Source organism: Colossoma macropomum, unplaced genomic scaffold, assembly GCF_904425465.1.
Source record: "Colossoma macropomum unplaced genomic scaffold, Colossoma_macropomum, whole genome shotgun sequence".
In the NCBI taxonomy this organism is placed as follows: domain Eukaryota; kingdom Metazoa; phylum Chordata; class Actinopteri; order Characiformes; family Serrasalmidae; genus Colossoma; species Colossoma macropomum.
In genome coordinates, this window is record NW_023494792.1 from 45873956 (window position 1) to 45894293 (window position 20338).

At 37.5% G+C, this 20338-nt stretch overlaps 1 protein-coding gene across 2 annotated transcripts in view; it reads left to right on the plus strand.

The window, feature by feature from the left end:
• Positions 1-19842, plus strand: part of LOC118812377 (copine-8) — a 180591-nt gene extending 160749 nt beyond the window's left edge. For both annotated transcript variants that reach the window (XM_036577347.1, XM_036577348.1), the window contains 5 exons: positions 1410-1537; positions 7970-8072; positions 14362-14419; positions 15732-15805; positions 19095-19842. In XM_036577347.1, coding sequence (XP_036433240.1) covers positions 1410-1537; positions 7970-8072; positions 14362-14419; positions 15732-15805; positions 19095-19283 — 552 coding nt within the window. In that variant the 3' untranslated portion in view covers positions 19284-19842. The remainder of the gene's footprint in view (positions 1-1409; positions 1538-7969; positions 8073-14361; positions 14420-15731; positions 15806-19094) is intronic.
• The last annotated feature ends 496 nt before the right edge of the window (positions 19843-20338 follow it).

Below are 20338 nucleotides of genomic sequence, written 5' to 3' on the forward strand. Positions count from 1 at the left end.
CCTGGCTTTAATGCAGAGGGAGCCGGTCGGATTTCTCACTCATCCAGTTGTGTTTTTGTTATGTGCCGCCACAGACTGTCCGGGCGCTGCACTTCCACACTTCCAAGTTCCGCCTTTTGCGTTCCGTCAACATTACATTACAAATTGAAATTCGATTAGAAAATCGATTTTTGACATTTGTGAATCAATTCAGAATCATTCACGTCCGCATCGCGATGCATCTAAGAATCGATTTTTTAATATATATATATATATATATATATATATATATATATATATATACGGAACAAAACCTTGTATCTACATTTTTGTCATTTTTCAGTTTTTGACATAATTTGCCCTTTACATTGTGTGTAAATTTCATGAAGAATGAACCAAAAGAAATGGCCCAGAAATATATATATATATATTATATATATATATATATGAGTGTGCAACAATTTAGGTGTCAACAATTTAAACATCTTTGAAAGTTAAAATCTATTCACTTTAAAGCAAAGCTAGGAAAGTTAAAATTTACTCACTTTTAAGTAAAGCTGTAAAGATGACCTGACATCTGTGGAGCAGAAGAGTGGCAGCTGAGTAGGACACATCGATGACAGCTGGATCTGCTGGAGAGATGGCACAAAGGCTTTGTTAATGACCACTATAGATGTCACTCTCTTTACAATAGAGCTCAAGAGGAGCTTTCCCTCTGTCCCTGTTATTTGACAGAATCGGTTCATAGATCTATAGACTGCAGAGGCATGAGCACCCCAAAACACACACATACACGTCATCACTGCCACCAACAGCAGTAACAAATATACAAAATGTACACAATGCTTACTTTACACTGAATAAAGAAAAAGGCTACGTAGAGACTTCATAACACATGCATAAGCACCGAATAACGTGTCTAAAAAGCAATACTTGATTATTTATGAACAGCATGTCAGTATGCGCAAGATGTTTTATTATGTAAATTACATTGTGTTGACAGACATTTTCCGTTTTATAACTCTGTTACGAAGCATCATATCCAAGTAATGGAACTTAAAAGACAGGGATCTAGTTAAGAGTGCCACATACTGTATGAGTTCTATGAGTGATTTTGATGCCTTCAAACTTACATGATAATCTCTGTACATATTTTTCTGTAACATTTTAGTCTGAGGTCATCAGACAGGGGAGCAGATATAGAATATGATGTTCCTAACTAGGCCTATGCCTTGTAAGTGTTATAAATGGAACAAATGTATTCACTTCAGCTTAAGGTTTTAATGAATAAAATATATTGTTTTGTCTTGTGAATACTGACATAAATACTGAAGTATTGAAGTATTTAATTGAAAATGTAATTGCATTGCTAATTTGTATAGTAAAGCCTCTTAGTGATGTGTTCTTTCTTTCCTCCTCTGTTTCCACAGAACGGAAACCCTCAGAACCCATATTGTAATGGAATAGATGGTGTAATGGAGGCGTACTATCAGAGCCTAAAGTCTGTCCAGCTCTACGGCCCAACCAACTTCTCTCCAGTCATCAACCATGTAGCCAGGTAAAATAACCGAAGTTTCTATAACTGCTTCTGTATCAGTCGAGGGTTTTCTTTCTGATTTGTCTGATATACAGTGCTGGACAAAAGTCTGAGAATTTTATCTATTTATCTGGACAGTAAGTTTTTATTTGTTCAGAAAAACAAAATTAGTGATTTTTGCTATTATTATTTACTCTGTAGCCCCGTCCGACACCGGGCACAGCTAAGTTCAGGGGTTGAATGTGTCTTAGAGACGCATTGTGATCCAGTCGCTTGAACCAATCTAAACGTTTGTAACAGCTTGTACTGCATACTGCTTTGTAAAACATCAAAAACGTGGCACATCAATGCGTAATATAATTGATTGTGCGGTTACATGCATGTATATGGAGTGTTTTATAAAAAAGGACACTATCCATTTTTATAATTACTGATTCAGAGCTCATAAAGAATTGATAAAACACATCCACATGTCAAGACAGCATCAGGAATTCGACTGTAGTAGGTAGCAAAGGTCTGCAGAGAAGAGACGATGGTTCATTCTGTATGTGGTCATATAAAGAAGTCTTTGGTCCATATTGTACAAAAATAAGTACAGAAATAAGTATATTTGATTTATATAGATATCTTTGGTATGTATTACATTGGTCCATGTAGACATTGGTCTGTATTGCTTTGATCCATATAGAGTGTATTTTGCTTTGGTCCATATAGACGTTTTTGTTCATGTTGCTTTGGTCCATAAAGATATGTTTGGTCCATACTGCTTTGGTCCATAAAGATGTCTTTGGTCCATATTGCTTTGGTCTATATAGACATTCTTGTTCTGTGTTTTATACAACATAACAGTTTGCTGGTCTAAGAGACCTTTATATTCTTTAAACATATTAGAGATGTGTTCTGGGCCTAAACTATTCAGTGATTTATAGACTAGTAGCAGCACTTTAAAATCTATTCTATAACTAACCAGAAGCCAGGGTAAAGATTTTAGAACTGAAGTAATGTGCTCTGTTCCCTTGGTCCTGGTTAAAACTCTTGCAGCAGCATTCTGAATAAGCTGTTGCTGTTTAATTGCCTTTTTGGGAAGTCCAGTTAAGAGACCATTACAGAAATCCACCCTGCTGGAGATTAAAGCATGGATGAGCTTCTATAGGTCTTGTCAGGACACCAAACCTTTGATTTTCTCTATATTTTTAAGATTGTAGAAAGCTATTTTGGTAATTGGTGATTTTGGTGATTCGCTTGTGTTGACACAAACCTGCCAAATGTTAACCCGCTTTGCTCACTTACTGCCCAGATAAATTGTTTAAAACATTTTTGCCGAAGACTTTTGCACAGTACTATAGATAAATTCAAACTTATTTGCATCTAAATCAATTTACGTAATTGGGTAATGTGAGGTTTGACCATTCTGATCACAAAGTGTGGGGGGAAAAAACTGGAAGCTGATGAAACCTCCAGTCCACTCGCTCTCTGTATGGTAATATCAAATCACCTCCAGGCAGATCAATACGAAGTAGCAGCTGTGTGTTCTGCTTGGCCTGTGTGTGAGCTTGTCATAATTAGTTTACTCCAGGATCGATCGCTTCCTATAGGTTCCAGGAACAGCTGATGGAGTAAGTGGAGAAGAGTGCAAGTTAATAACATGATTTATGGAGCAAATAGTGCGCTGTGATGCTTCCGGCACTACAGAGCAGTAAGAGTCAAATCCTATTTGAGCTACATTATTTTTTACTGTAATTTAAGGGATTAATGATAAGATAAAGGACATTAATCCAGTAGAAATTAAGTTAAAGTCATTTGGAGCGTTTTTGCTTTATGGCGCTTCCACATCTTCCACAAACTCTAAAATAAACCTTAACACCTGATAGCTCTGGCTTTGAATAGGACGTATCAAATCAGGGACTGCACACACTTTACACATAGTGTAGGACTTTAAACTGACCCAAAATGCCTAGACTCACCCTGTTTGCTTACTTATTTATTTTTACAAGCAAATGATAGTTTAAACTGTACAATGCAAATACAGTGCCGTACAGTGTGGGTAGTATTTTAGATTATGACTGTAATAATTGTAGAGTGGTTTTAATCCAGTATGAATTTGCAGTGTGTGTAGTTTTTACAGTCTGACTCCCTCAGAAAAAGGTGTAGTAGCTGTTTTTTATCCACCTCACGCTAATGAAAAAACTAAACCTGCTATTAAACTTGACCGTGAGGTGTGTTTTTATTGTCATTGAGTGTGTCTGGTGGCATAATGCTGGTGTGAACATTTGAGCTATGATCTTCCATTCTAGGCTGGAATTTGGAGAAATCACACAGTTGCTCTGTCCCGTATGAATCGAGTAATCAAATCAGACAAATTGCATTCCACACCTTCCTCTAAAACTACCTGCTAAAACTAATGCAGCGCTTTAGAGATTTAAATGTCAAGTGTCAAAAGTCACTAACAACATTAGTTTAAGAAGTTAGATCTTTGGGCAAAACATGTGTTGATATAAAACATTTTATTTATGAGCAACCACTTGACACATTTGAATCATGTCAATTCAGAGCAACATTTTTTTCAGTGTAGTAATTAAGACGAATAGTCTGCCATGTGTCATATTACTGTGTATGTGTGTGTAAATACAGGTGGTTTGAATGATGTGCTCTTGGATCCATCTCGATCATAGTTATAATTTACACTTCTTAAGACATGCAGTGTAGAAAAGACACATATAATAAACTTATCAAGTGAACATGCAATTAATGTAATGAACAATTAACCTTCATATCGTGTTGCAAAACAGGTTTATGGCAATGACCTGTAAGATTTTGCACACACACACACATTCACACAAACACATTTCATGCTCCTCTGAAACTCAGGGTAGAATGGCACTTCAGAATTTTATCAGACTGACCCTGGCGCTCACAAGAGTAGCAGTGACAAGTGTCAGTTTTCTTCAGGAGAAAGGAATAAGACGTTGGTTTTTGGTTTCATTTGTAATAATTTGACCTGTAAAATAAAAGTTGATTTAATTCACTTTTTTAAATAAAATTTATTTATGATGTGATGTCATCAACACACATAAAATATCTACATCTAAATAAAAATAAGTACATAAATGCTAGAAAGAGATATTCCAGTTAAACATGAGGCTCCTTTATCCAAAATAACAATTGAAACCCATAAAATGCTCTAAATTTCTAAGTTGTTGATGGGTAAGTAGTTGGCAAATAGGATCAAATGAAACTGTTGAGTAACATATGTTGTAGGACTGTTTTGAGAAGATTTAGCCATACTGGGTCAAAACTTTCAGTAGTCCTTTTGGATGAAACAAACACTCAACAGACTCTCAGTAACATGTCAAAAACATGAGGGTTAAGATTAGGTTCTGGGTTGAGGTTAAGGTTAGGGTTAGGATTAGGGCCAGCGTTAGTGTTAGATTTTGGGTAAGGTTGTGTACGATTAGGTTTTGCGTAATGGAAGTAACATATTAACAAAAGATCTACTTAATGTAAGTAATGTATCAACAGAACATCTACAAAATATTTACTTCAGTGTATTCAGATGCTTCACTGATATGTTGTTGATGCGTTACTGATACTCTGTTAAGAGTTTATTAATCATCTACAAAGGACCACTCCAAATAAAGTGTTACTGTTAAGGTTATTATTGTCACTTCCTACACCTTCCACTTATCTATTTATAACAAAGTTAGCTACATTGTTAATTACGTAATGAGTTATAATTATATACAGTTTATGTTCTGTATATTATGTTTGTTTAGATGTCAAAGAATGGCAAAAATATGCATGAAATATAACAGCTGTATGCACAACAATAACTTTTCATCAGGTTTAAGTCATAATGAAACATTTTCTTCTACTTACAAACACAAATATGGCTTAAAATTTTAGAATTTTGATTTCTCTACTTGTTTCAATGGCTTAAGCGTGAGAAATAATTATATAATGTGTAAGAAGATACACCATGGGAGAACTAGGAGTGTTCATAAACCTTAATTGATAGCAGTTGTAAAACAAAGAACAAAGAAATAATACACAAGAAATAAACAATGCTTTTGTTCTGTTTTTGTTGAAAACAAAAGCTCCAGGGCCCCAGAATAGGAAAACACAATTTGTTCATTGCCTTGTCAACCAACATAAAGCCAGCAGACTTCACATAAATCAAATCAGCACAATTAGGACTACTGTATAGTCGGCTGCTTTTATTTTTCATTTGAAATGACAAATATGTTGTTTTTCCACTGTACGACATCTTCGAGCCCAGAACTTTCTATACATGTGCCTGCCATAGTGGTTTATGTGCTAATTAGCTTGGTTTGAAGAAAGAAAGGCGGCTGTGTGGGTCTCGCCATGTCGATCTGGCCGAGTGGGCAAATGACACCATGTCCGAGAGGTGACAAGTAAGGCTGTTCGGCTAACGGACTCCAAGTCATTATCACTGATGCTCTCGGGGGGCACACGCACACACAGGCGCACACATGCCGTGCCACATCAGCGCTGAAGGCAGAGCTGTCAGTGTGCACTGCTCTCATCTCTCTCTCTCTCTCTCTCTTTCTCTGTTTAATCTCAGCGTTTGTGGCATGTCTCACGCCCACGCGGTTTAATAATATACCGCTGTGCTGTGGCACTAACGCTTAGAAACTGTGCAGTTTGCTTCCCCTGTGCTCTTCACAGTCCTATACCTACCCCATAGCAATGTGTTCGCAAACTGTAACGATGAGAGAGAGAGAGCGAGAGAGAGAGACACTGGCTTTCCCTTACCGAACTGGCAAAGACAAGCCTTCCTCTGTTTGCTCCTTAAATATCACTATGCCTTTGGGAGCCGGAGGAAACGAAAGGTCACGCACACACCATATCGGAGAAAACTAAAATTCCATCTGGAAATAAGACAAATATACAGACCCGCTAAGCCCTGGTTGTAATTACCTGCAGGCTTTAGAGAGGTTATTCATTTCATTAAGTTCCTGGTGCTCATAACATGGGCACATATTATTTCCAGCGCAGGAGGCTCACTGAAATACCCACGCAAAAGTGAAGTAAAATCTGTTCATATAAAAAAGGCTGACACTTTATTAGTGCTGGTGCTACTGATGCTTTGTAGATGTCTTTGACTCTGAAGTAAATGGGTGATTCTGCCATTGTTGTGGAAAATGAAGCCATAAAAATTAGCTCACAATAAGAATAAAGCTTATGAAGATAATGTCTGTGTAAACTTTGTTCTATTCTTAATAAACCAACCAAACATTCTTCCTTTATTAATGTTTATTGTAGTGATTTTTAGTCACATTGTGCATGAGAAATAGCACATCAAAGCAGTGACTCCACAATATTTTTTTATCATCACTGTCCAAATAAAAGAAATATCCCCACTTTTTCTGTTTTTTATTTTTCTACATCATTTTTTTCTACAGCACAGCAGCCGCTCCTTATGTTAAGTAAAACTTTCACCATGAAAATGCTCCAGAATTGCTTGGGATACATTTTTTTGTACATTGACTTACATTCATAGGCATATTTTTGCTTTCTTCTGCAAATTTACCATTTTGGAGATGCATGGGTGTTTTGGACATCAGTTTTAGCTTGATACTTGATTTTCAATTACAATGTATTAAAAATATTATCTATCTCATGTTAAAATTATTGAAAATGTGTGTGTATTTTTATCTCAATAATATTTTTTTATGCCAAAGTTTTTTATAAGTGGTGTTACCAAAGCATAAAATGTAATTAAAACAAGTAAATTTAAATTAAATACATAAAAACAGGAAGGTGTGAATGAGTTTGAATGAGTTCTTGTATGCATAGCTCAAAAAAAGAAGGACTAAGTTTACGGTGGCTTAAATTCTGAAAGCTTCATGTGTCGCATAAAAATTGCATCAGTGGTGTTACCCATGAAACATTAAGTCATTTTAAAAATAGAAATAACAGCACACAATGCAATATTGGAACTGTATTTATACATGAAACTGAAGTGGCAGTGGACCATGTTAAAAAAGATTTTAGTCATTTTGTCAGTGGTGTTACGGTCAGTGGTGTTACAACTTAACTGATGTTGTTTATTATAACAGACAACATTTTACACTTGAACATTCATACCCCGTTTGCCGCCGTCATGGTAGAAGGACCCTGATATCTGTTAAAGTTTCTCCTGAGCCCTAAACCTAACCTACCCTTAAAGGAAAACTCAAGTCATCTAATCACATCACTGTCACATCTGGTCAATTGCCATGGGCAAAAATTTAGACTCACACAAGGCAACTGCCCATTGACCTCTATTATAAGTGTTTAGTGAGACAGTGGGTTTTCTGGTAATTGACTATGTGCTGCTGATGCCTCACTATTGGTAATCAATTGAGTTTCTAAGCTCTTGTTGTGCATCCAGTGCTTTAGACTGCTAGGCTGTGACTGACATGTGATTGATGAGTATGTGTTTTCTCGTAGGTACGCTGCCTCAGTGAAGGACGGCTCTCAATATTTCATCCTGCTCATCATCACAGACGGAGTGATCTCCGACATGGCCCAGACCAAAGAGTCCATTGTCAATGTAAGTGATTGTAAGACAAAATCTCCATCACTTTCTTTATGCTTGTTTAACAGTATATAATGATGTAAGGATGGTAATGACTGGGTGGTACTTGCGTGTGGGCTTTTATGCACTACCAAAAAAGCTGAAAAAATAAGAATGGTAGCATGAAATGAAGTTACACTTACATGATCATTTAACCTTCATAAGTCCAGAGTTATTATTGCCATCTTGCTATATATTTGGTTTACATTACATAGTTTTAGATGTAATTACATAATTATGTAATAACTATATTTACATTCAATTTCTGTTCTGTATCAAAAGGTTCGATTCTGCATTTTGCTGGTTATTTAATAAGAAAATGACAAAAAAAAAGCATAAAACTAGAATACACACAACAAAAACTTTTCATTAAATGAATATAATAATAATAAATATAAAAAAAAATTCATCTGCTACATACAAACACAAATGTGGTTCAGATTAAAAGAAATTTTGACAGAATATTTCAGTGAAAGTCTCTACATCCTCTACACAGAGCAACTTTAAACGTTGCATTTTCCCACAAATTTTAATGCGCACTTTTTTATATACTTTGTTCAACATATTGGAAAAAAAAATCAAACATAAAATGTGCCATAACTTTTGCACAGGCCATTTTATGTTTTTTTTTGTCCAACATGTTAAATTCAGCAAAAAATCAGTAAATTAAAATGCATTAAAATGTGCAGAAGCAAATGTTCTCTGTAAAGGATGTGTTAACTTTTTTCACTTAGGAAATCAACAAAACATGTTGTTTGATTAGGGGTACCAAAACCTTTGCATACAACTGTATTGGTTATTGCAGAAGAAAACGATAATTTCAAGGGTTAAAATAAGCAGCAGATTCTAGAAATCAGCTAAACAAACACATATGCTCTTGTATATGTCGCAGTTCAGTGCAACTTACAAAAAGTTAAAGAGGAACAGCTGCTTTATTGTCTATGTCTGAGAAATCGTACATGCAACTTTTGGCAATTCTCTGTGCCAGTCTTGCGTGGAGCTGGTTTAAATGTTACTCTGTATTGCATCTCCCTTTTAGAAAAGACATAGGACAGTAATACAGGCTGAAGTCTCGCTCAATTCGAAATATGGCCTGGATGTTTGTTTTCCAAAACTTTCACGAGCCTCATGGTGCACGAGTAGAGTGTCGTTTTGAACACACCTCCAAACTTTAGAGTGATGCTTTGGGAAAATGGGGCCACATTTGCTAAAAGGGAATTGACATAAAAGATTGATTTCTGGTGACATTGCACAGAATATTGTTGGTTAATCATTATTGTAGTCATTTTTGGCTTTTGCAATACTGGTATTATGGAAGGCTTTAATATACAGAGCAGCTGTCTAACCAATCACAGAGTTGTTTTTTACTGTGTGCTATGAGCATCCTGACCAATCCCAGTTCCAGATAAGTGTTTCCGCAGGTGTTTCGAAGAATCGAGGTATTCATGTAATCCAACAAAAGCTAATCATGTTGGTCAAAATAAAGTAGACCGATCTTTAACAATGTCACATCTCTGATTCACCAGTGTATTTATGTTATGTTGTAATGTAAATTCTAGGAAAGAATACAATTTTCACATTTTTGAACAGTCATGAAAGTTTAAATCTAAAAGTTAATTTGAATTTTTGCAAAGTAGCTTTATGCCTTTTGATATCTATAAATTATAAGTTGTCTGAAGTCTGTACTCCACCAGAGTGCAGTCTAGAACCTGGGTATTACATTTTGGCTGCAGCTCCTAATCAATTAAGTTCAATAAAGAAAACACAGAAAGGCTACTGCAGCCATCTAAAGGCTACTGCAGCCATCTAAAGGCTACTGCTCACCAGACGAGAAACACTATGTCTCAAAGTTGTACAAAGTGCAGCTAAACATTAAGCGCAGATAAACATTAAGTTCAAGCTCATTTTAAACTAGTATAGATGTAACAAATGAAACTTTCAACATCTTTTAGTGTATTAGTCACTTTTGCACTTAGCTACTTCAGCTACTGTTCACAAACTCACTATTGTCCTTCTCGACGTGTGCTAATTTAAAAATATTAATTTCCTAACCTTTTAATACAGTTTGCAATATCATCACAGTATTGGATTAAGAAAAAAACACTACATATGAAAGATCATACATGTACATATATGTAGTCTTGAGATTGTAATTTTTTAATAGCTATAATGTGTTGGTGGTTATAATGGCAATTGCCATTGAATTCCACAGAGAGCTACTAGGAGGCGGGGCCTATGCCAAAAGTGTGCCGATATTCAATAAGGTATACCATAGTATGCAACAAATACAATATTGTTATCGTGGGCACTATGAAAATCATCACTTTAGTTAAATAAGTTGTAGTTTCACCAGAGATTCTTAGATGCAGAGAGTTTTTGAGGCATTTTAGATGCGCAGAGCAGCTCTGGTTTAACTGTATCCCACTATGGGGTCACATTTTGATCCCATGCTTTATTTGATGTTTGTACAGATGTTTTAGTGTGTTATTGGTCTGAACACTTTCATAGCGCTTGGTAAAGGTTCCAATACTCAATGTGCTAGACAGAGTGTTCCAATACTCAGTGTGCTAGCTAGAGAATCCCAATACTCAATGTGTTAGCTAAAGGGTTCTGATACTCAGTGTGCTAGCTAGAGGGTTCTAATACTCAATGTGCTAGCTAGAGAATCCCAATACTCAGTGTGTTAGCTAAAGGGTTCTGATACTCAGTGTGCTAGCTAGAGGGTTCCAATACTCAATGTGCTAGCTAGAGGGTTCCAGTACTCAATGTGTTAATTAAAGGGTCTACCACCTGGCCGGGGAAACCAAAGACATGACGGCCGTTGAGACAACAGTATTCCAGAAAAGAAGACAGAAATCCCCAGAATGAGTGTGTCGTAAGCATCATTGAGCGCCATGGTGAGTAACCTGGAGGCTGCACTTTACTGAGAAGCGTCTGCCAGTGCTGCGGAGGGTGGCCAGGAGGGGACGCTTAACCTAAAAGTTCTGCTGTTCGCTGCTGAGGCAGTCTCATGACGTTTCTCCGCAGCTCTTGGTATTGCTTCTGGATCGGACACTTGTGGGATTTTTACTTTCGGGTTGGGTGCCGCCTCCTGGCTGCACTGCACGGCACTTAACGGTGCTTGCAACTATAAAGTGCTTGCAAATATATTTTGGGGATTTCTGTCTTCTTTTCTGTTTTTTTCTTAATTGGCATCATATCTTTTGTTTCCAGTAGTTTTTTTTTCCAGCCTGGTGATATAACTTCTAGCTAGCACATTAAGTATGAGAGGACATCACTGCAACCTTTGAAGGTGCTGAGACTCATAACACACTAAAACATTTGTACAAATGAAAAAAAAGTGTAGGATCACAATTTGAGCCTGTTAACCTAGAGCTACTCTGCATATCTGAAAACCTCAGGTGAAACTGCAAATAGTTTGACTAAACAGTGATGATATTTCACAATAACAATATTGTGTTTATTGAATATTATGGCACACCTTTTTGAATATCAGCACATGCTTAGCATTTTGTTTATCTAATAGGCTTTGTATTGGTTGCCTTCTCTGTGAAGATGTAATGCCACATGTCATATAATATGGATTGTGCTCAGAGTTTTCATATAGTAATATTAAGTTGCTGCGAAGCTTTTTATGGATACTGCATTTTGTTCCCTGTGGCCTCATGAGTCCTGTGTGAATGTTTTTGTTAGTCTTTGTTTCTTTTTTCTTTTTTTATTGATTACTGAAATTAGTAGTTGATTTAAAGTCACATTTCAGTCTTTTTATTTAGTTTTAGCCAAGATTTAGTCAGATTTAGCATAGTTTTAGGCAATGCATTAGCCATAAACAGTTTCATGGTACTGTAATGGATTTTTCTGAAGGATATCTCTCCTGACTGTACAAATGCCATGAGAAGTAAGCATACCTAGAACTATGTGTTTAGTCATCTAGGCTGAGAATGTGTTACTGACTCACTCTACTTCTTTCATATATCATATAAAATTGAGCGCCAAAACCAGAGCAGTCACTATGACTCATAACGTTACATTTGCCCAATGTTATTAAATCAGTCGTTGTGCGTAATTGATATTTACCTTAGCAGACGCTGCGGGATGGCGTATCTTCAGGTGGATTTTCATATTGATGGTGTTTTTTTCCGCCTATGCTGAATCCACATGGCACTTCATTCTCAGTGAGAATGATAAACTTTTGGTTTGAATTTAAGAGAAATGTGTCCTCAGATCATCTCACCTCTTTCTTCTCACCTGACAGGCCGCTGGTGAAGATGAGGTGCTCATCACTCAATAGGCCAGCTAATAACTTGGCTCGAATTTTTAAGCTAGCTAGATTTATTAATAGGCTCTGATACAGTTAGCTTGCTCACAGTAGTTATACTGGAGGCTGGACTTTGTGTGGACATGCACCGAGCAGGAAAAAATCATCCAGAACACCCACATGGCTACTGTGATCTTGGTTGTCTGCCCAAACAGAGAGAGCTATTTTGTCTCGTCTTTACTCATCAGGGTGTAGTGACCAGAGATTTCATCCAAACCTTTGTTGTCAATATTTTTTCATTAACGTCACAATTATAGTCATTACTATTTAGTCATGAAATAAAAGGTCTTCAATGAATACTTATAGTCAAAATTTTCGCCGACAAAATCAACACTGGGCCACCCGTCTTTATTATCAGAAGAGATGGAGCTGTATAACCAGGACAGAGTTTTCTATTTGAAAGAGAATAAGTAAGATTGATGGAGTGGGTGAGCAGCGCAATTCCGCTCAGATCAATCATTCCTAATGACACACACATACATGCACGCTCTCTCTTCTGTCTCTTCCTTTCTGCCTCTCACTCTCTCTCTCGCTTTCTCACCTCTGCCAATGGCTGTCATTTAAAAAGTGTCACAGAAATTGCTCTTTGAGGAGTCCCTATTACTTTTTCATGCCAGATCCACAGAGGCTTCCAGGCAGCCCGAGCAGCCGGACCTCATCCATATGGATGACCTGTCACACTCAGGGCCAGTGCAATGTTCCACTAATGCAGTAGGCCCAGTGTACACCAATACGTTTGTACAGTTTCACAAGCCCCCAGTTCTATTTCTGATTTGTATGGGCTAGCTTTTTTAGATGGACACTGCCAACTATGTAGCATAGTCCTATGCAAAAGTCTGACCACTCTGGTCAACTTACAGGTTTTGTTGATTTTAGTAAGTGGAAAAGGAACAAGTTAAATATGACATTTGTTTACAAATTGTAAAGCACAATCTCTATTTATTTGCTGATTTTAACATATTAAAAACACATAAAATATATATTTCTTAATAGAACAGGAAAAACAAGAAACAACACAGTCAACTGGTTGTTGCATATGAGCTGATTTGCATATCACGCACCATACGCAGTTGATGATTGTGTATATGCGTGTGGTTAAAATCAGGTGTCAATCTAGATACAAGTCACATGAAATGAACAGGTGTAAACAGGATCAAAGTGTCGTTTTCAGCACTGCTGTTGTAAGAGTGTACTGTGCTTTTAAGACTGAGTTATGGAAATCAGTTGTTCACAAACTGGACCCCCACATTGTCCACTTTTTTGATATATCCCTACATGTTGCAGATGAGTTTGGAGGAAAACATGCAGATTATTGGTTTACATGATATCATATGGCTTGTGTGAAAGTTCCCTTTTCTTATTAATATGTAATATTTCATACCTACCCATAATGCACAGCTATATACAAAGGTAAAGAGTACCCCTGGATAAATGACATTTTTTGTTGATTTTGTAAGTGAAAATAAGTAAACACATCCTCTACAGAGAACACACTTCTGCAAATTTTATTCCACTATTACTATTTATTTGCTGAATTTACAATATTGAAGGAAAAATTAACCTAGAAAAAAGTGCAAAGGTTATGGCACATTTTATATTGTATGTTTTATTTTTTCCAATATGTTAAACTCAGCCAATAAATAGAAGTTGTGCATTAAAATCAGCAGAAAATGACGTGTGTAAGTGTGGTCTCTGTAGAGGGTGTGTCAACTTATTTTCACTTACAAAATCAACAAAAATGTCATTTACCCAGCGGTACTTTTATGCATACGGCTGTATCTTTCTTATGTTCCCATATTTTATGAGAATTTAACAAAAAGTTGATTCATTTATAATATTACATAAATGTCAAGCACTTCATACAGAGGACAGTTACAAAGGTTTGTGTTTTGGTTAATCATCAACTTTAATTTGAACTTAATCTGTTTTTTCTTGTTTTTGCTCAAGGCTTCATGTCTTCCCATGTCAATTATCATTGTTGGCGTTGGACCGGCCGAATTTGATGGTAGGATCACTTTATAAACGTTTTTCATCTTTTTTGTGTTTTAAAATGGTTTAAAACTCACTTCTCAATATTTTCATCCGCCTTCTTAATCCTGTAAATTTTTTTTTTATATTATCGGAAACACGGGGGAAAATGCCGTCTTAAGACCACTATCCGCTTACTGTAAAGCTAATTTATATCTGTGCATGAGTTTAGCATGTACAGCATGATTATGTTATAATTTTGTTGTTATAATCTTGCATGAATTTGTCACATAGGTTTTACTGAATGCATAGTTTATATAGTTTATATTATATATTATATAATAAATCCTTTCTAGTCTTTGCATTTTTCAAAATCGTGTTATTAATTACAATACAAGATAAAAATATTACATTTAAAAATAAAATTGAGGCATCAATCAGTTTAGGTTTTAATGATTCCACTTTATTTAATGAACTACAAAAACGACAAAGGAAAATAGAGTAAAATAGAGACACACGATACAAATAGCAATTTTGTCATTTAATTAAATAGTTCTTGTGACTATATTAATACACTAATGATATTATTATTGTTATTATTATTACAATAACAATTTAAACAAAGCAATAGCATATAGGAAGACAAAAGGAGCATATTTTATTACTTTTTAAGATCTTTTTATTTTATTATGTTTGCTATCTGATCTCAGGACTCTCTCTCTCTCTCTCTCTCTCTCTCTGTCTCTCTCTGTATGACCGAGTGTAAATCTGTGAGAGGCTGTTGTGTTATTCTGGTGCTCAGTGTGATCTGCTGTGTAAATCTGTCTGTATGTGTGTGCATGGGGGGGGGGGGTCTATGTTCTGTGACTGAACAGCATCTCTCTCCAGCACAGATTACACACAAAGCACACTGACACACACTGTAGCCCCCAACTCTCCTGACACGCTGACAGGAATGGAGACGACAACAAAGACAACCGCACTCACATACATTCACTCACACATGCGCTGTTCTAGCTTCTCTCGTTCTCTTTCTCTCTATACCATGCTCTCTCTCTTTTTTTCATCTTTCTCTCTGACTTGTCTCTCTCCTGGATGTCTCTCTTTCCTTCCATCCCATGTTCTCACCATCCTCTGCGTATTTCTGTTTCTCTTGCTGTTTGTCCTCTCTCTCCGTCTTTCCTTCCACCCCATGTTCTCTCTATCCTCTGCCTCTCTGTTTCTCTCCCTCACACAGTTCCCGTGTCTGTGGTGATATGTGTGTGTGTGCGTGTTTGTGTGTGTGTGTGTGCGTGTGTGTGTGTGTGTGTGTGTTTGTGATCTGACTTTCTGTATGTGTGTGTATGCAGCGATGGTGGAGCTGGACGGAGATGAAGTAAGGATTTCATCGAGAGGCAGATATGCAGAGAGGGACATTGTGCAGGTACAGTGTGTTTTCCTTTATCTCTGTGTGAACCGGAACAATTTCAGACACTTGCAAATACACACAAACGTATGAGAGAGCACACACCTAAAGAGAGGTCTAATCAACATAAACACAGTCGGTCACTCTAATCAGTAGTGATCTCTCTATAAAGAAGGTCTCCCTCCATCATACAGTGCTACCAGCCTGAGAGGTCGCCTCCAAGACATGTGAAACTATCTACTGAAACTGCTGGTAATGTAAAGTCTTTGGACAACTCAACATGCTTGGAGGAGAAAGCTAACTGCCAATTCTGTTACATCAGCTCTGTACTGAGTGATGAAGGGAGAGGGAGGGTCAGCATACCCACTCAGATAGCAGAGCCAATTGTGTTTTCTAAAACTCCCAGCCACGAATGGCAGTGACATCACCAGGGATTGGACGCACATTGTCCTAATGATAGGACACTTGGTGAGATTTTAACAAAAGTCAATAAAAATGGCACTTTCAGTGACATATGAGTTAGCTTTGATAGGTAAAAGATTAGGAAAGGAACAGGTTTCGTCTGAGCCATATATATCTATGTCTATATATATTATATATATATATATACATACTATTTACTATTTAGTGTGTCAACTAATTTCCTTCCTTTACAACTTCCATTCTTTTCAGTAGACTTGTTTTTAGTTTAGAAAAATCTAAAGGGATATTTTTCCATACCTCCAAAGTTCTGTCTTAGAAGTTGGTTGCATTTTCTGTTTTTCACAATCCAAGTAATCCCAAACACATTCATTAATATTGAGGTCTGTCCATCAATCTGAGAGCAGCTTCTTTGTTCGATTTTCAAGTGTTCTTCTTTTTTGTCTGTTTCCCTTTCTCAGTAAGGGCTTCTTGACACTACACATCCTTTCAGACTCATTGAGCACTGAGTCGTCTTTTCCCTTATTTTCCTTTGTCTTGCTCTTCTGCAAGTGGATTATATGTAGGTGATGAATAATGAACATAAATAACTTGTACTTGATGGCTGTTTTGACTGGCAATTAAGTTAATGACAGGTAATCTTTGACTTTTGCATAGTACTATATAGTAGTTTTGTATATTTCTGAAACAGATCTATATTGTGAAGATGATGTGTATGTATGAATTTATTTCCAGGACAACAATTTCAAATGGCATGCCATTTAGTATAAAATACTAAAAATGAGAAACATTTATAATAAGTAGGTGTGTCCAAACTTTTTGGTATTTCATCTGTGCCTGAAACATTCACACTCAGACTGTGTGCATGGCCTGTGTTCTGCTCTAGACCCCTGCACTCATCAGAGCAGATGGATGGAGACTTTAACACCCTTCTGGTTCTTAATTATGAGAACATCAACATCCTTCTAGAATTTTCTGTCACGACTTCATCTCCTTCTCTCTTTTTTCCCCTCCTTTTCAACAATGTAAGAGTAAGAGCCAACATTATCACACTGCATTCCCCTCCTCGCCTTTTAGCAGCCACGCTAACGTGAGGAAAGTTCTGATCTGATTACTCATCATAGTGGGCCTTAAAGGCCTGCCTGACTGACTGCGTCTTCACACACATCCCCACACACACCCCACTGCATCTGCTCACGTTGGGTCCCTTCTTTCAGTGTTAAGCGCTAGAGCAGCACTCTAAGTTAAAAGCTGTAACTCTTAAGGTAATTTGGCTCTCGTTTCGAGAGGCTTTTAACCTGATTGGCGTTGTGTGTTTGATGCCTCAGCAGTACTATTATGCAGATTCCGAACCCTTCGGCTGCTTAAATGCCATCTATGCTGGATAATTGCTGTTTTCAAATCAGCATTGCAAATTTCTTCCAGAGTTGTGGACAAATTCTTCTTTCTTTGTCAGCGTGCCACACTGCTGTCAGCAACTCTACTCACTCACAGCCGGTTAAGACCCTATTCTACTCTCTGTGGAGCGTTTACTGCGCTAGGCTCATTAAAATCTCTCTACTGTGCCAGTGCTGCTTATTTTTTGGACGAGTTTGATGTGGTCGTCACTCACTTCCAAAATCTTTGCTTTTTATTGTCATTTTTTCATAGTTAATTAACAAAGAACAGATGCATACACACAGCATATAAACAAAAACATCACAACCAGTTTAATGCTTGGACTTTGCTGATCCAGGAATCAGTAGATTTTTTGGCTTGTGGCGTTGCACTATTGGTAGGTTATGGGTATGTTTCTACTGCAGGAACCTTCACATGTACATGGAAGTACTTGTGTTTCTTCAGACAGCATCAGGGGACTGTTTAGTGAGGCAGTGCCCTCCAACCAATCATCATGCTCCACTAAACCCACTATTTTTGTACATTCTTCTAGTGTGGCAAGCAGCAAATGAAGCTGCAGTTCACGTGCAACTGGATTAATTTGTGCCTTCAGTCCCCAAACGATTATTAAGTGTTTTTAAAAGGAAAAATGAGGTAACACAGTGATAAACATGCTCCTGTCCCATGTTGGCCGGTTGCTAAATGCTAGCCTACTTGCCTTAGTGGCACTGATGCTAGCTTCAATGGCACCAAAATATTTGGTTCAGCAATTCTTCTTTTGGAAAGGCGCTGGTTTTGTAATGTGGTCTTCCTCACATTACTTGCGGTCTTACACATCTTATCTAGTGTCTTCGGTTTGAGAAATGAGTAGCAATTCACTCGTTCCACCAATCTCTTTTGAAATTGCAAGTTTTCAGATTTACGATGCTACAACGTAGTGTAAAGTTACCAGGGGTATCCCAGGCATAGTTATGGTTGCTAGGCTATGAAGGGACCAACAGGCTGAACTAACCCTGATAGATGGTTAAGAATATTAAAGCTAGAAGCTGACCAGTTATGGAGTAGGATAAATAGTGAGCTTTCCCTGAATTTGTATTTAAGTGTCTGTTTTTCCCTAACAGACAGCACAACTTCAAAATAAGTTTATTTTCAGGAACCCCCAGAATTTTGATTTTAAGACATTCAGGGCGACATTAGGGGGTCCCGGACCCCAAGGACCCCCTGTATTTCACACCTTGCCTGTCACAACTTTTTGGAATGTGCTGCAGGCATTAAATTTTGAATGAGCAAAAAACTTTATAAGGTAAAACATTAAATGTTATGTTTTTGTACTGTTTTCCATTTAATACCAGTCAAACAGAATGTATTGATCACTGCCTTCTGGCTTTACTTCTGCCTTTATTATCATTCTCATACTGTCCCAAGAAGGTTTTGTATTGTAAAGTATTTCTATCCAGCATGTTCACAAAATCTTCTGATTTAAATGGTTGTTTTTCTCTGTTTCTCACAGTTTGTCCCATTCCGAGATTACATCGACCGCACGGGGAACCACATCCTCAGCATGGCCCGGCTGGCAAAGGATGTTCTGGCTGAGATCCCTGACCAGTTCCTGTCCTACATGAGGACCAGGGGCATCAAACCTTCACCTGCGCCCCCTCCCTACACGCCCCCGGGGCACCCACTCCAGACCCAGATCTGATCTGCTATAGTCCATCTCTATCTCTTATCTCTCTCTCTGAATCACTCAGTGATGTGGAGGGGCTTACTTGCCCCTCTCTATCTGTCTCTCTCTCGTTGCACTATGGGCAGTAGACAGAAGACAGCATGGTCAGACAAGGCCGGTGAGGGCAGATTTACTTCCATTACAAGCGTTCTTCTGTCAGGGTCTCTCTCTGTCTCTCTCTCTCTCTCTCTCTCTGCCTCAGAACCCGGCTAGCTTATCTCTTGTAGCCTCATTACTACAACGAACAAGAGTCTGACTTTCTTTCTGGCTCACTCTGGGACTGAAAGGAGAAAAAGAAGGGATGAGACAGCCTCTCTTGGACCTGCACGCTTTTCCAGGAGAAGGGCAGAGGGTCATCTTCCTCTGGCCACGAATCAACTCTCGACTGTTGTAAATAACTCTTGGAAATAGATATTTCCTCTTACTTATGTATATTCCTCTCTCTCTCTCTTTACCTCTCTCTCTTTCTCTCCTTCTCTTTTCTTCTCTCTTTAATTTCTCTCACTCTTTCTGTTTCTCTTTCCCTCTCTATCTTTCTTTTCTCTTTATCTCTTTTCCTCTCTATCTCTTTATCTCTTTTTTCTCTCTTTCTCATCTCTCTTTTGCTCTCCCTGTCTCTCTTTCTCTTTTCCTTCATTTGTTCACTCTTTTTCTTTTCTCTTTCTGTATAGCTCTTTTTATTTCTCTTTCAACACCTCTTTCTCTCTTTTCTCTCACTCTTTTTTATTTCTTCCTCACTTTCATTCTCTCCCTTTTTAAGCTATCTCTCTCCCCCTTCCTCTCTCTCTCTCTCTCTACAAGCTCTCACTCAGTGTTTACATGTTGATGATTTTTCTTACTGTTGGATACTTTTATATGCGTAAAACTTTCAATATGAACTTTGGAATACTTTGGAATTCTCTCCGCGTGTTGTCTTTGCCACGCGTGTCAGGTCGCGACAATTTATCGTCACACAAAAAGCGCATCTCTTGCATGGCGTGGAGTAACAGCCAGCTCAGATTTGTGATGCATGTTCGAGTTCATCTAATTTC